Genomic DNA, 15,806 nt, shown 5'->3' with positions numbered 1-15,806 from the left:
GACATGACTGCCCTGGCCTTTAAACCCTAATCCTAATTTGAAACCCTGCTTTGAAGTGGCAACCCTAATTGAAAAACATATTTTGAAACGCAAACCATACTTTGAAACCCTAACCATAAAATGAAAGCCTGTTTGAAACCCTAACCCTAATTTTAAAAACTTATTTGAAAGCCGTAGCCGACTTTGACTTCTTAACCCTATTTTGAAACTCAAACTCCCACCTTGAAACCGTACTCCAAACAACCTCTAAAAACAGTTTGGCCTTTTCCCCTCAAAAATTTAAGGCCATGGAAGTACATTTTTCATTTTACCCGGGCATGTGCGATCAGTCGATATCAGAATCAGCTCAATTCTAACCAATACTTTTAATGATAGGTTTGACATGGAAAATACGCGAGCCATGACTAGGAGAACACAACACATTTGTACGCTCTACAAATGTAACCAGCATGAAGAAAAATGTCTTAAAGCCTCACAGTACACTTTGTCACATAGTGCCAGCCCGTGTTCCTCACAGTCCATTTTTAAGGGAACCCGGGCACGCTTCTCCTTCTCCTCCTTTCTACTACAAGCGAAATGAGCTTTCACAGAAAGCACCCCGTTGAACACGCACGTACGCTACATACGCACGCGTCTTAGTGAAGCGAGCGCAACCCCTCACAACTTGATATCTTGCGATTCGGACATCTTGGCCAGCGTCTTTTTCACCCGCAGAGCCGTGAGGCGACAGGCCGGATTATGAGCCCAACACTCGCTCATCAGCTTTCCCATCTGATGCAAACACTGCGAGAAAAACGCACAACGGTCACGTGACGCCACGCGTGCAATGCTGGGAGGCTGTTTTGTGAGTTTTCACCTTATCGCTGGTCCATCGATTGGGGAATGAGGGCCTGAGCCTCTTGATGCAGACCACCTCTCGCATGTCCTCATATGATGGGTCGCTTGGGACCAGGTCGTGGTAGGGCAGCTGGTACTCCTCCAGAATGCCTTCCCCCCCACATGAGGAAAAACAGCGTTGGGTTAGGAAGAATTGATCAATAAGCTTGGGATACCAGCACCGGACAGGATTTGCAACCTCATAGGAAAAGATCCCAAAAGAGGTGGGGGGTAAAATGGTGTCAAAAGTGGGATGCGATGACCCCATTCACCTGTGACCATTTTTCACCTTGATTTGAACTTATTAGGTTGGAAAAAGCAGGACCTGGATCCGCTCCAGCTGCTTGGTGTGGCCACAGCCACAGTTGAGGGGCGTAAGCATGACGCACCACTGTCTTTCTCCAGTCAGTTGTCATGGGAACAAGACCCTCTGACGGTCATGCGCATTTATACCATAAATAAGCAGTACGGTGAAACTTTTCTATAACGAAATCATGTTTGAAGCAAGAAATTTTTCACAACAGGGGTGTTTTCACTGTAGCAAATTTGATCTTAGATGTAAACACACACTAACACAAAAAATGTGTATGGGTACTGTTTATTTTTATTCCAATACTGTACATAGTGCCTAAATAGAAGCATACACTTATTTGAAATTGTTTAACATTAACATACAATTGTTTCATATTAATCACTCCACTTTGTCTGTTGGTTTAAAAACCAGTGTGGTGGTTGCTGGTGCAGTTTCAGAGCGAAGCAGCAGAGGTCACTGTTGGCTGAGGTTGGATTAGACTTTTGCGGAAGGCTTGTTTTCATTGTAGTGAATCTCGTCGCGAGGCAAGAGCAGAGAAAAAGATTTCATATAATGGAACGGGGGATTTTTCGTTGTAGGTGGAGCAGAAAAGGGAATGGCTTTGACATTTTTTTCTCCCATGTAGGTTTTTTGTAGAGGAGTTTCACTGTATTGGATTGGATTGGATACAACTTTGTCAAATGTGCTGCATGTGTACATATAGCACATGAAATTTCTTCCTCTCAATTGCACCTCACTTCTGAGACTTCTGAGTAACACCATCAACCTGATTTTGAACTTTTTTTTGGTCACTATACACAAAATGGATGTCATACCTCCTGACACGCAACAGCGAGCGATTTCCCACAGGATGAGTCCAAAACTGTACATGTCGGCCAAGATGTACGATTGGAAGTGAGTCCTGTTCAGGGTCTCATCCAGAACCTCGGGGGGCATGTAGCGCTTGGTGCCCACGCGGGTGTTGGGGGGGATGTCCACCTCGTTGGTGTCGCTGCAGGGGCACAGAAACATTATCCATTCATTATCTGAACTGCTTATCCCCACAAGCGTGGGGTGCTGGAGCCTATCCCGCTGTCTTCGGCTAGTCGGCGAGGTTCCCTCTGGTTGGCAGCCAATAGCATGGCACACAGAGACAAACAAGAATTCACACTCACAGTTAGACCTAGGGACAAGATAGAGTGGTCACTTAACCTACCGTGCATGTTTTTAGAATGTGGGAGGAAACCAAAGTACCCAGAGAAAATCCACGCAGGCACAGGAAGAATATGCAAACTCCAAACAGTAAGGCCGGGGCCGGATTTGAACCCACGACCTCTGTATTGTGAGACGGACGTTTTAAGCAGTCGATCAACGTGCCGCCGCCCAGACACGTTGGCTTAAAAACACGTCAACACTAACTGAGCAAGCCAAAGTCGGCCTTGTGGGTTAGTCTCCAACTTCTGACACCATTTGGCAAGCGTGTAACGCCATGCGCTCACGCACCTGATGAACTTCACGGCGAGACCCAGGTCGGCGACGCAACACGTGCCATTCCTCTTGACCAGGATGTTCTTGCTCTTCAGGTCCCTGTGAGCGATGGCGGGCTTCCCCTGCGTGCCGAAGATCTCCGTGTGGAGGTGGCACAGGCCAGACACGGACGAGTAGGCCAGCCGCAGCATGGCCTTGGTATCCAGCGTGGTGGACTTAAGGTAGTCGTACAGCGAGCCACTCTCGTGGTAGTCGGTGATCAGGTAGAGCTGCGTCCACGAGCCTGTGCCTTTAATGTCCGCCGCAATGAATCCTGAGCGAAACAAAGCCGCTTAGCCAAACAACCAAGCTTCTTTCATTTCATACAGTATGTACCATGTAAGTAGCCCACAAAAACTGACTACTCGAATGACTATTTGAGCAAAAAAAGTGGAAAGATTGCAGTTACCCAGGATATTCTCATGCCTCATGAGGCCGGTCTGGTAGATCTCGGTTTCCCGGAACCAGCTGGCCTCCTCGGTGGTGAAAAAGACTTTCACTGCAACTTTCTCCGCTCGCCAGCGACCCATCCACACCTCACCGTAGCGGCCTTTGCCAATCTGTTTCACCATCTGGATCTGCTTGGCGATTGTCCTCTGCACCTGGTGGGGCAGAAAGTTCAAGTTTAACTTGTGCGTCTGCTTCAGTGTTATCGCAGATTTTCAGGCAATCACTTTTGATGGTTTTTTTACAGGCATGCCTACATTTACAATAGTGCGCCTTCAACGTTGTACCACATTGTGTCACAACAAGAAGAAGAGGCGGGACATATCTCCAGTAATAGTTGTTCTTCTCCAAAAGCAAAGAGGATATATATACCAGTGAGTATTATTTTATTGTCTGTCTATATGTGCTGCTGCCCCAAGTGTGTAAAAAGTTGCAAGGTTTTGAAGGTTCACATTCACCTCTCTGTATGCTTAAGGCAGTTAACATGTTTATTGCGTTCCACAGTATATCTGCATTAAAATAAGAGACAGTTTGTGAGACATAAATTTAGTTCAACACTTTGGTGTGTGCAATGTTTAATCTGTCGGTTTAACAATAAACTTCAACTGGAAGTGACAAACCTATAGCTTGAAGCAAGCAGTTTGGCTAATACTGTGCGAGCTTATTTTAGTCTCCTCACGTGATGTTATATGATCGATTCCTTTTTTTGACAGCAAGACAGTGAGAACAGGCATGATGGAATATCTTCTTCAAGGGTGTTTTAGCTTTACGTCGTAATAAGTGTAAATGTGTTTAAAGTTTAAAGTGTATCGGGGGGTACAGCAATTAAATAAAAAAATCATTTTCATCTAATGTGAGCGGGTCTGCAAACCACCTCCCTACTCCTACGATAAACTCAGGTTTTATTTTATTTTTATTGTACAGTCGTGTTTGCTGGATCCTGGTAGTGGAATACTCCCATCTCACCAGCAGGGGGAGCCCTGAGCCTGAACCAGAGCTCTGCGATTGCTCGATCAAATCCTTCAAGGACTCTCCAGATGGAATGTAGGTGTCATTCTGCTCTAGGCCGATGGTGTAACGAGGACGGGACACCTGACGCTTATATCTATTTAAACACACACACACACACACACACACAAAACACCATGGATGGTCAGCCGAGCCTTTTACACAAGAGATGGAATACATTTTGATGGCTAATATTTACCTGAAGTAGCAGAAAACAACAATAACAGCCAGAATGATGCTGCAGGCAGTGACGGATATCAGCAAGGCCAGGTGGTGGATCTTCCCATCAACATAGACTGGAGAAAAAAAGAAAAAAATAGAGTACAAATGGAAACTATTGTTCTACATCATACACATTTAAGCGTTATGAACGGTAACTTTCTCAGAAAAAAAAAAAGCTTGGCAGTTAGGCAGTGCCCATTGGTCTAGGATAGGGGTCCCCAACCGCCGGGCCGTGGACCGCGTCATTTGGTGCCGTGGGGCAAAAAAGGTTGGGGACCTCTGGTCTAGGACATCTGGGCTGATTCACCAAAGTATGACCCCGAGATGTCCACCTCAAATCAAAATGGACGACTACCTGTTCAGTTGCAGACATGGGTGCTTCACATTACAGTGTGAATTAGTTAAACAGGTGTTGGGGGCTTATTTATTCTAACTGCACCATATTACAATAACTACTTCAGAAGACACACTCACTAGGCGGCTTGAGAGGCGGCAAAGTAGGATGAAGGTTTCCATTGCAGTAATCTTCGTCTGTGCAGCATTTCACAGACTTCCTTTGATGGTAATCCTAAACACACAAGAAAAGAGACTTTCTTACCGACAACGGTGCCTTGATTTACGAGTGACTCAACATGACTTTTTTCAGAGGGTAAATGGAAAGATGGGTGAAAATTTGACGGCTCACGCAAAACTAACATGGAAATCGGATCTACAAACTGGGCGCACTCCGGATTGCGTGTACCAAACGTGCAAAATTGCTGTGTAGTTAATTTTGCACGTTCTGGGAGGAGTATATGCAAATTACCTGTACATTGATTTGGCACGCAAAAGATAAAAAGTGGTAGCTGATTGCGTGTCTTAAAATACTGTGTCTGAAAGTCAGATGCAGATGAGGAGGAGCATGCAAAATTCGAGGCGGCGGGCAGCAATGATACCTTTCACTCGTGTGAACGTTTTTGAAAGGTACAAGCAAAATATATTTGAAAATTTTTTAATCATTTTTTGGACAATTTAAAACTTTGGCGCTTCTGAATGATCTGAGCAGCCAGCCACCTACTGGAGGATGAAAATCGTTTCTCCAGCATGCTCGCGACCCTCGTGAGCATGAAGTGGTTCAGATAATGGATGGATGGATGAAAAATCGACATTGAACGTTAAAAATGCCTCTTTTAAACCCCAAGGTCTCCTTCACTTATACGCCAGTACATATTTTCATGCATGAAGCCCTTGGCAATCCAACTGAAGTTGATTGGATCTACTCACTCGGCACTGAAACTCAAACCCCATGAGCCCCAGACAACCTGCAGTCAAGATTGGAACGCCTCCTTCGTCCTCCACCATGGTGAAACAGTAGCCATTAGTCCTGAAGGACACCATTCAAGTTATTCCGTCACTCTGGCCGTCCCTTTGTTCGAGAAGAACGTGCGAGCGTACATGCACGTGTTGTTGGTGGAGTCGTCTGGACAGTGGTAGTTGCAATGACACAAAAGCAGCCGCTGCGACGAGGACGCGGTGGACGCGCTTCCGCTATTCTCCTTCCCGCCGTCCGGCGCTGCCTCCTTACTGGATGCTCGAAGCAGCATGCTGTCCAAGATGTTACCTGGAGGAAGATCAGACCTTGATCACAAATGAGGCGTTTGGTCATGCGGACACTTTATACTCAGAGAGCAACAAAGGCCTGACACTTAGGTCGACTATAGTATAGCCTTCAGTGTCCACCTAAAACTTAATGCACCTCTTCATGCCACCACAATCAAACTCATTGATACTGGATAATTACAAGCACACAATACACCTGAAACTGCAAATTAAGACTCAATATTTAGCCAACAACCAGACAAAATCATCCAAAATGTAAGACATACTCACCAGAAATGAAGATTATTGAATGTATTAACCGTACAGACTGCTAAAACTATTTTTCAAGTTGGATTTGGCTGGACAAGTTTTGCCCTGCTGGCCCTGTGGTCCAGTGCTTAGTGCGTCGACCTCACAGTGCAGGGGTACTGGGTTCAATTCCAGCTGCAGCCTCCCTGTGTGGAGTTTGCATGTTCTCCCCGGGCCCGTGTGGGTTTTCTCAGAATATTCCGGTTTCCTCCCACATTCCAAAAAACATGAATGGCAGGCTGATTGAACACTCCAAATTGTCCCTCGGTGTGAGTGTGAGTGTGGATGGTTGTTCGTCTCAGTGTGCCCTGCGATTGGCTGGTAACCGGTTCAGGGTGTTCCCTGCCTACTGCCCAAAGACAGCTGGGATAGGCTCCAGCACCCACTGCGACCTTTGTGAAGATAAGCGCATTAGAAAATGGATGGATTTGCCCAAACCAACTAATCAAGGAAGAGAAAAATACTGATGTCATCAAGGGTCAGCACTCTGGCCCTGTGAGGTTGAATTTAAAATATAATTGGTTCAAGAAACCGACTCATTGGTAACATAGTTTAAGTAACATTGGCCAGCATTATTGATTGTGAAGGCCCTGGGTAGATTAGATTGCCTTGGGGGCAAATACAGGCTGAAATCGAATGAGACAACAAAATCAAACGTAGTTAAAGCAGTGAAGCTAACAAAAAATGGATAAAAAAGAGAATAGACTGTTGGGGATAAATGAATACAAGATCATGGAACAAATATGAGAATTTAGGTGGTAAATATAGATCTGTGCTTCAGTTGCGTTGACTACAAAGCGAACTAAATCTCCCACAGCACTGATTGGACAAGCAATGTCATGTGATCATCTGCCGCCAGTGATGGCCAAGCGGGCGTGTCATACATAAACAACATGTTGAGTCGTGTGTCTTACCCTCAATGGCAGAGGCTCCGTCAAACCCCTGAGACCGACTCACCGAACCCCTGGGGCTCGATTGAACCCAGGTTAAGAAACACTGCTCTGTATAAATAAAGCTTTATTGTATTGTATTCCCTTTAGCATAGCACCATCTAGTGGATGCATAGTGCAACCTCAGCCACTATTGAGGCTTCTATTCTCCGCGCTTTTATAATGCGCACGGCGCCCTATATATGAAAACAGTTTTAAAAGAGGCCGATCATTGAAGGCGCTCCTTATAGGTGCAGAAAAGATGGTACTTAATACCAGAAAAAGATCATTCACAAAAAGTCAAACAGACTGTGAGACTACTGGGCTGTTGAAGGTAATGTCATGGTCATGATCTTCTAGGGGGAAGTGGCAAACAGATTATGTGAAATGTCACTCATCATCCTCTATCATTTAAAGGTAGGGTGAGCCAAAAGGTATCTTTCTATATCAGTATCTTTCTTTCTACTCCCATGGTGAGGCATGTGGAGTCCAGTTTCGGTGACAAAACTTCTTTTTCCCTCCAAATCAAGTTGCAACCTCACTACTCACTAATGCCTTCAGTTTGTAACCTCGTCAGACACAAACAGCGCACAGCAGACACTGTACTGATACTCCTGGCAAGTCCGTTCCCACAACACATGCTTTTTCAATCTAACTCGTTAAAACTTTCCCAAAAGAAGCGGAACAAAGCTTCGGTATGCCGTCTTATCCTATTTCAAAGAAGCACCTGTTTGTCACTTGAGGGAGGATATGGGAGCGGGGGAGTGTGTGAAAGTGTGAAAAGTGTCTCTCCACCGTAGCTTTTAGGATTTTCATTCATTCCGGCACGTTCATTGAGAGCAGATGCCCGACAGCTGCGAGAGGAGATGCTGAGAAATGAGCGTGGGGGGCGTCCTCTCTCTTTCTCTCTCTGACTGAAAAAAAAGTAATACAGACGTTTTGCTGCTATGGAATGTGAATCAGCGCCGCGACCACGCAGGAAGCTAACGTCCGCACCCCAAGTCTTGTTTGTTGTATGCATAATGCACCGCAGAATCCAGTTTGTGCATTACAACTGCATTACCTCATATAGTTGCCATTCCTTGATTCGAAATATAAAGTGTTAAAATTAACCCATTCGTTTACAACGAATCAATTATCAAATTAATCCAAAACTATTTTAATACTCAAGTCATCGCACCCCAAGACACTTAAATGTGTCCATATACTCCGATTTCTGCTTATCAACAGTAATTATTCTCAGATTCATGAAACGGGAGTTGGACAGGAGGAGGTGACCCCTGGTGTACACCTTCATGAAAGCAGACTTACCATCTTTTGTGTTCAAGAAAAATAAGACATTTGCCATCATCTACTTTTACTTTGGAAAACAATGCCCAAATCGGGAACCGAATCAGTTTCAAAAAGGTTGCTGATTTAACACACAAATATAATAAGAGACTAAACAAGAGATGGGCAAAGGTTTTAAAAGGAGGTCACACTCTGAGTGAGGACTAAGTGGAGGGGGGCTGAGAAGCGGAATGGCCAAAACGAGATGTGACAGACCTGCGGGGCACTATTGCGGCTGCTCACAAGAGACGCTGGCCTTTTCTGCCCTTTCTCTCACTCCGCGGCGCTGCTGCAAACACTTAACGCTCCTCTCCCGCGCTTGGTCACTGCATATCTCTTAATGTATGTGGAGCTTTAAGGTAGAGTTGTCAGCCTCCGTTAAGTTTCCTTTTATCCACCACCTACTTTTTGTCCTTTTCCTAGTGTGGCCTCTCTCCCTGGTGCCGACCAGCGCAAAGCGCCCTGGAGACGTGGAATGCCCCCGTTGTCTTCTTGCCAATGTATTTGAATAGGAAATATACAAACGTGCAAATTCTGCTATTTTATTCATTTTAATGATGACATCATTGACATTATTGGATTGATAAAGAAATTCAAAGTCAAGCATGGACCAGATCAGTAAAATAGAAAACAGTTTAAGGTAAAGTATTTGTATTCCCTGCCCCCTACGCCATCCCCACATGCAACTGAGGGTGCAGTGAGGCTCTGCCTCCCCTGCCTCCCCTGACTGTACGTTCCTGGTGCAGAGGTGCTGTTGACAAAACAATCTGCCACTAACACGCCATGTATTCACTATGTATGCACAGGGAAAGAAGGGAGAGCAAAATAAAAAGGAATAGTCAGTCACTCCGATGACGAAGGATTGCAGGATATTCCTGCAGCTTCCACAGCTAAAGCACAATACAAACAACACCAATAGAGAAAAACAAAATGTCTCTTGTATCAACTTCTAGGAATGTTGGCCACAGTAACATTTTACTCGATTAGAGACTCAGGACCATGGCAGCAAACTGGTGACAGTGGAGTATAACACGAGTGTCAGGAGCTAAATTACATGGAGTATGATTCCATGAGAGCGGCACAGGCTAATGAACAACAACGGAGAAGAACAAGGGTATCTGTAACAACAAAGTGTATGCAGAAAAGTGGTGAAGATTGCACGACTGTCTCTGTCCTATGTGTTGTCTTGTGTTATTTTTGTTATTTTGACTTCAAAATGGCGCCGCGAGAGTGGCTGCCTTTCCAGCAGCTCCTATTTTTTTGTTCTTCTACTTCTTCCTTTCATAACTTTGCTGCTGTGAATCTGGAATTTCTCCATTGCGAGACTAATAAAGGTTTTCTTAATCTTAATCTTAATCTTAATCTTAACTACGTAAGTGCTGCTGACAGCAAAGTGGAGACTGCGGAAAATCATACCGAAGCATCCAACAGACGTTTACAGTTCACATTGTAATCGATGCAATTTATTTATCTTGGAACTATGTTTTCTCGTGGCTCCCCGCTGTCTCCAGATTCTCTCCGGAAATGACAGGAGTGTCAGCAATTTGTCAATCCATCTCTCTTTCCACCATGTTACCATCTCCAGACCACAACTGACCACCTTTGACTTGTGTGGAGTGGTTCGACTGTGTCTTACCATGTCTACATTTGGCAGGAAGGGTGATGAGAGTCAATCCAGGAAACAAGGTTTGGAGGAATTATGAAGTTATGTTTGAGATCTGTCAGAGGAGATTAGGACTGGTGGGGCTTTGAAACACAAATCAAACTGACCACTGGGCTTGTCGGGAAATGATGGATCGTGGCGAGTCTGGGATGAGTTGAGGATACTTTGCTAGCAGGTCAAACCAAAAAAAAAACATCCCAAAATAGATTATATATTGAAAAAGTCGAGTCACAGTCGCAAAAAAGTCACTTGTCAAGTTAAATCTATTATGGGTGGATTTTAAATGTATTCCTGCGAAAAATGAGGGTTGACTGTATTTCCATCATTTTTTTACGGAGAAAATGAATCCAAGCAAAGTGGATGTCAAGGTCAATCAACATCACGTGATGAAATGATTTTCACTCAACTCTCCAAATGTCAAAACATATCCTAAAACTCAACAACTTTGACGAGTCTGACTAACTTCCAGATGCATGGGTTAAAACTCGCAATTGTTTCAAGCTCTTTTGCTAAACCTTTTAAATGCCATTAGGAGCCTCCGGTTCCCGCCCCCACGGGTCTTTGAGGCCTGATGGCAGGATATAGAGGCCACTGTCAACACGCAATTAACAAGGGGTCGGCCCCAGAAGACCCCCCCCCAAAAAAAGCTTGAAGGCTCTTTTCAACACATGGCGCTTTGTTGCGAGTGAAGGACGGCGGTGACGGAGAGCTGCGCTTGACTAACAACACAGAGAAGGGCAGGTCCAGATAGTAAAAGAAAGGCCGAAGCAAAGAAAGCGTGTTCATTCGTCATCCAGCTGGTGTCAAATACAGCCTTTCATTAAGCTTGTGTAAATACTACCTGCCTCCTTTTTTCCACTCCCTTCATTCGCTCCTAAGTGGTTGTTCATCTTCGCCGTGTTTGACAGAGTTGCCGCTACGTGGTGGAGAGTGTTTGGTGTACTGCCTTCATGTCCTCTGGACGCCCACTTCTTTATCTTCACGTTGTTCCTCACGTCAGCGCCCGGATGAGCTTAACCATCATGCGTGTAGCGGAATGTCTTAATGACTTCGAGCGAGTCGGACTTGCTGATCTTGGTCTTTAAAAGCCTCTGAAACAAATCCGGACTGAGCATCACCAACGACTTTATTTCCAAAGTGTTTGATGGGCAAATATCAGGAATGATGGCTCGTTCCACTCATGTCTCAAAAAGTGTTTTTCTCTGGCTATCTTACATATTCCAAAAACATGCATTGTAGGTTCACTGAAGATTTTAAGTAGCCCATAGGTGTCAATGTGAGTGTGAAAGTTTGGTGGGCCTTGCTTTTGGCTCATCACTAGTTTGAGAGGCTGTAGTCACGTGTCACCCATGTGTCTGACGGACGTTTGTCCTTTTGTTCAGAACATTCAACAAGTCAAAGCGATCGCACGAATTCTTCTCAAAATGCGTTTTAAGGCTCACAAGCATGCCGTTTACCGAGTCCGAAATGGAATTCACTACACTGTCTGAGTCCGAATGAGAAATCCAGATTCATTCATTCACGTGTGATATTGTCAATTTGGTGCTTGTCAAAGTACGAGCCCTGGAATTCGCTCCAAATGGCTACTTCAAATCAAAATGGCAGACTTGCAGTTCAGTGACTAGCCTGGTTTCATTCGTGTTATGATTGACGTGCACATTGAGTTTCATGTCTTGAAGTGAAACTGGCTTTGAAAGGTTGAATTAAAAAAATAAAAATCCAGTGCTTCTATCGTGGCCAACCCTCAAGAATATCATCCAATTTTTACAGCTCAATCTGCCCTCGTTAGGTGGTGTAGACAATACAACGCTTTCAAATTTAGCACTGTCCATAAGTCAAGGATAATTGTTTTTGTTGGCTGATCCTTTGGGGAAAAACTCCCAAGTCGGAGTTCATCCAAGCACAAGCCCTGGAATTTACCCAAAATGTCTATCTTAAACCAAAACCGTCCAATTTCAGTTCAATTTTGGGTATTGATTTATGAGACTTTTTTGTGTGTTCCGTTACAATATTGCAATAATCGGCGAAACTGCCAAATTTTCAAGAGTGCATTTTGGAGGGGTCGGTTGGGGACACCTAAAACACATACACGCTTGAAAAAACTGGTGAGTTCTTTGGCATGTTGAGGCCTCAAAAGGCAATGCTATTTGTGAGAAGAGAATAAACCCTCGATTCCAAGACGGCGTGGGAGAAAGAACGACTTCAGCCATTACTTCATCATGTCAAATCAGAATGAATGACTCACTAATGAATGAGCCACTCTCTGTATTGTGTGTGCGTATGTCTAGAAGAGTGCCGTGTGCTCTCCTGTGGGGATGAGTGACGGGTACACACAAGGATTCCGGAACTCCTGGCTCATTCCAGAAAAGCCCTCGGCACTACAAAGCAGTGTTGGAGAAAAGGGAAGTCAAAAGAGGATGAAGAAGAAGAAGAAGAAAAACTGGAAGCGAGTGTAGTATCGAGAGCATCTGGTCCTGTCATCAATTCTCTCTCATAAATAAGTCAAACTATATTCAGACCACGTGAAGTTTATTTGTCCCAAGATAAAATTCAAAGCTACAGACAATGTAGTTGGGATTTATGTGATGGTATACAAGTGATTCATAGGATCTAAACACGTAAGAAATGCTGTAAATTTCCCCAGTGTGGGACGAATAAAGGATATCTTATCTTATCTTATGATCCCATACGATACGATGAACTGGAATATACATTTAGAAAAGGGTTATTCTTGGGGTCATCAGGAAGTGAAGATAGGGGGTTAGTTAGTTCAGGGAAATGATTCTAATATGGGTAAGAGGAAGTGTGTTAAGGTAAGGAAAGCCGTAGGTAAATGGATCCAAGGTAGTAAGAGGTCCCGTTAGGGATTTGGCGATCGGATCAGACAGTTAGGGTTAGGTTTAGGAGATAAGGGATAAGGGGTTAGGGGTCGAGAGTTAGGCGATGGGGTTAGAAATAGCGTTTTGGGATAGGATTTGAGGGTTTAGGGGATTGGAATGGAGACAACAAATCAAAAGACTGAGTTAGCTGTTATGGCTGGAGTTAGTGGACGGAAAAGGTTCAAGGTATAATTTGGGGTATGGCTCTCGGGACATTAGGGACTATAAGGGGCCAGGGTTCAGGTTCATACTTGTGACAGTCTGCAAGATAAACGGTGTCAAAATATATGACATGACATGATATATGCCACATGCAAGTTTTCTGTACTTTTAAACTGTAGCTCCCAAATACAATTGAAATTACAGTGCAAATACATTGTTTTGCCTGATGCAAACCTATTTCAGGGTTGATTCGATTTATTAGCCTTACAGGAAAAAAAAAACAACAACTGTTTTCGCCTTGCTGGGACTCAATACTATCTTCTTCCTGAGAAATTGTATTTGTCCTTTCCTTGAGTTATTTATTATCTCGATACGTGTGTTTGTATGTGAGCATATTTGGTCTACAGGCAGTCCTAAATTGTTTTTCTCTAACCACAAATCAGACATGAGATCTCTCAGCCTTCAACGTTCAGGACCTGAAGAAAGCTGCTATCCGCCAACTGTGTCCACAGATGTGAAACTCAACTCCCGGTCCGAGGTGTCTACTGCAGTCACTCTCACACACACACACACACACACATACACGCTCACACAGTTTATTTTGGCGGGTCGCCCAAGTGTTTTCACGGCCACTCAAATAACCCGTCGGCCTATTAAGACATTTCTATGACTTTTTTGTTTTTTAATCCGGTCGCTGAGCCGTGATTGAATGTTGGACACTCGCCAATTGTTTGATTACGTGATAGGAATGATATGGAAGCATTATTCGTGGAGAACCTGTAGCAATGGATGATAACTTGAACAAGAGCACAAGATTATCTAACGCTAAAAGTGTCAAATTGGAACATGTGCAAATCAACCTAATGAGATATGCCAAATGGTTTGTTTCACAGATGATTGTGGCAACCAGTCGACAGCAACCCTTAAGAAAAAGGTAAGGCGACAAGATGAGCTTATAGGCTGTTTGTGTCACACCTATTAGCGGCCAATTGGATCGAGTAAAGTACATGTTAGTACAACGAGCACAAATCCAAGAACCCATGTTGTCAAATACAAGTGCCAATAAATAAATCTTCATGCAAAGGAAATTAAAATCTGACCCCTCCTCAAAACTCATTTGTATTCTTTGGCATTCGACTCAGCATGACTTTGTTTTGTTCTTGGTTTTACTGTTTGGTGCTTTCTACCGCCTTTATTACCGATTTGTCTTACTGTTTATTGTGCATGTTAAATTGCTCCATGTACATCACTTTGTATGCAGCGATGGCTGTTTGAAAGTGCTCTATAAACACTGTTGACGTGACTTGACTTGACTTTTGACAGAATTGGAGAAGCATTAATGAGGACAATATATCGCAACAATTTTTCGAACACAAATAAGTCGGAGTTCCGGCATAATGGATGCCTGCTTAGCGCGTCCACCTCATACTAGAGGGGTCATGGGTTCAAACCTGGGCTCCAGCATTCCTGCGTGGAGTTTGTATGTTCTCCCCAGGCATGCGTGGGTTTTTTCTCTGGGTACTTTGGTTTCGTCGCACTTTCCAAAAACATGCATGGTCGGTTAATAGAACTCTCAATATTATCCCAAGGTGTGAGTGTGAATGTTTGTTTGTCTGTGTGCCCTGCGATTGGCTGTCATTCAGTTCAGGGTGTACCCCACCTACTGCCCGAAGACAGCTGGGATCGGCTCCAGCGCGCTACGATCCTTGTGAGGACAAGCGGCTTGGATAATGGATGGATTTGATAAACAAGTCAGACCAACCATTCCCACGGAATATGATGCCATCTTCATTAGATATGTCATAAAAAGTCCGGCAAACACTCACACTCGCCTGCTATTTTTACCATCATACATTCTATTCCTGTGATACCATCATGTGAGACATTGTTCCGTGGTAGCGGCGGCGGCGGCATGCTAACATCACACTGACAAACAATAGGCACACACCGGTCAGGAGCCAATAGGGTGCCGCGGCAAATATAAAACAGATTCAGTTTAGAACCCTCAGAATGCGGGTGTGCTCAGATACTCGACGGGCGACCCAGCACGAGATGACAACATCTCACTTGTTTTGTTTTTTAGTGACCTCGTTGAGGTCGGGGCTATTTTTATATTCCTCAAGGAATACAGTGCAAACATCCTTCATCGCTCTATGTCCGACCTTGATTGGTCACCGGCGCTTTGTTTGATGTGATTGTTTGAAATAATAAAATATCACGTCCATGACTCTTCCCAAAACATTAATTGCAATCATCTGTTTACATCTAGAAGGCCTTATGATGAGTTGTGTTTATTCCAAGGCACCAAGACCTGAGAACTGCAGCAAAAGGGGATAGGTAACATTGGCTGTCTGCCGCGTCAAATAAGTTTTTCTTAGCTCGGTTTTCCTTTTCAAAATTGTGACACAGGAACACTGCAAAAAAAGATGTGTTGAACGCTTCACTTGAACAAAGACAGATTTAAAGAATAAAAGGGAAGAGAATGAGGGTCTCCAGGATTGCTACTTATGTTGGCTACGGTTGAGACAAATTTTATCCAAAGGGAGACTGAGGGCGGCTGCGGCAAAAAGGGTGAAAAGTATTGG

The 15,806-nt window shown here is 44.2% G+C and overlaps 1 protein-coding gene across 1 annotated transcript in view; it reads right to left on the bottom strand.

The window, feature by feature from the left end:
• Positions 1-346: 346 nt before the first annotated feature.
• bmpr1ba (bone morphogenetic protein receptor, type IBa) overlaps positions 347-15,806 on the bottom strand; it is a 41,406-nt gene continuing 25,946 nt past the window's right edge. The window contains exons 3-12 of the mRNA XM_052068632.1: positions 5,807-5,972; positions 5,636-5,735; positions 4,847-4,940; positions 4,350-4,446; positions 4,109-4,247; positions 3,105-3,297; positions 2,672-2,969; positions 2,005-2,180; positions 857-987; positions 347-783 (exon numbers count right to left, since the gene is read on the bottom strand). Coding sequence (XP_051924592.1) covers positions 658-783; positions 857-987; positions 2,005-2,180; positions 2,672-2,969; positions 3,105-3,297; positions 4,109-4,247; positions 4,350-4,446; positions 4,847-4,940; positions 5,636-5,735; positions 5,807-5,972 — 1,520 coding nt within the window. The 3' untranslated portion in view covers positions 347-657. The remainder of the gene's footprint in view (positions 784-856; positions 988-2,004; positions 2,181-2,671; positions 2,970-3,104; positions 3,298-4,108; positions 4,248-4,349; positions 4,447-4,846; positions 4,941-5,635; positions 5,736-5,806; positions 5,973-15,806) is intronic.

This window comes from Hippocampus zosterae, chromosome 6 (genome assembly GCF_025434085.1).
Source record: "Hippocampus zosterae strain Florida chromosome 6, ASM2543408v3, whole genome shotgun sequence".
Classification (NCBI taxonomy): domain Eukaryota; kingdom Metazoa; phylum Chordata; class Actinopteri; order Syngnathiformes; family Syngnathidae; genus Hippocampus; species Hippocampus zosterae.
The sequence above is the reverse complement of the archived record's forward strand: the minus strand, read 5'-3'. Positions and strand labels throughout refer to the sequence as shown.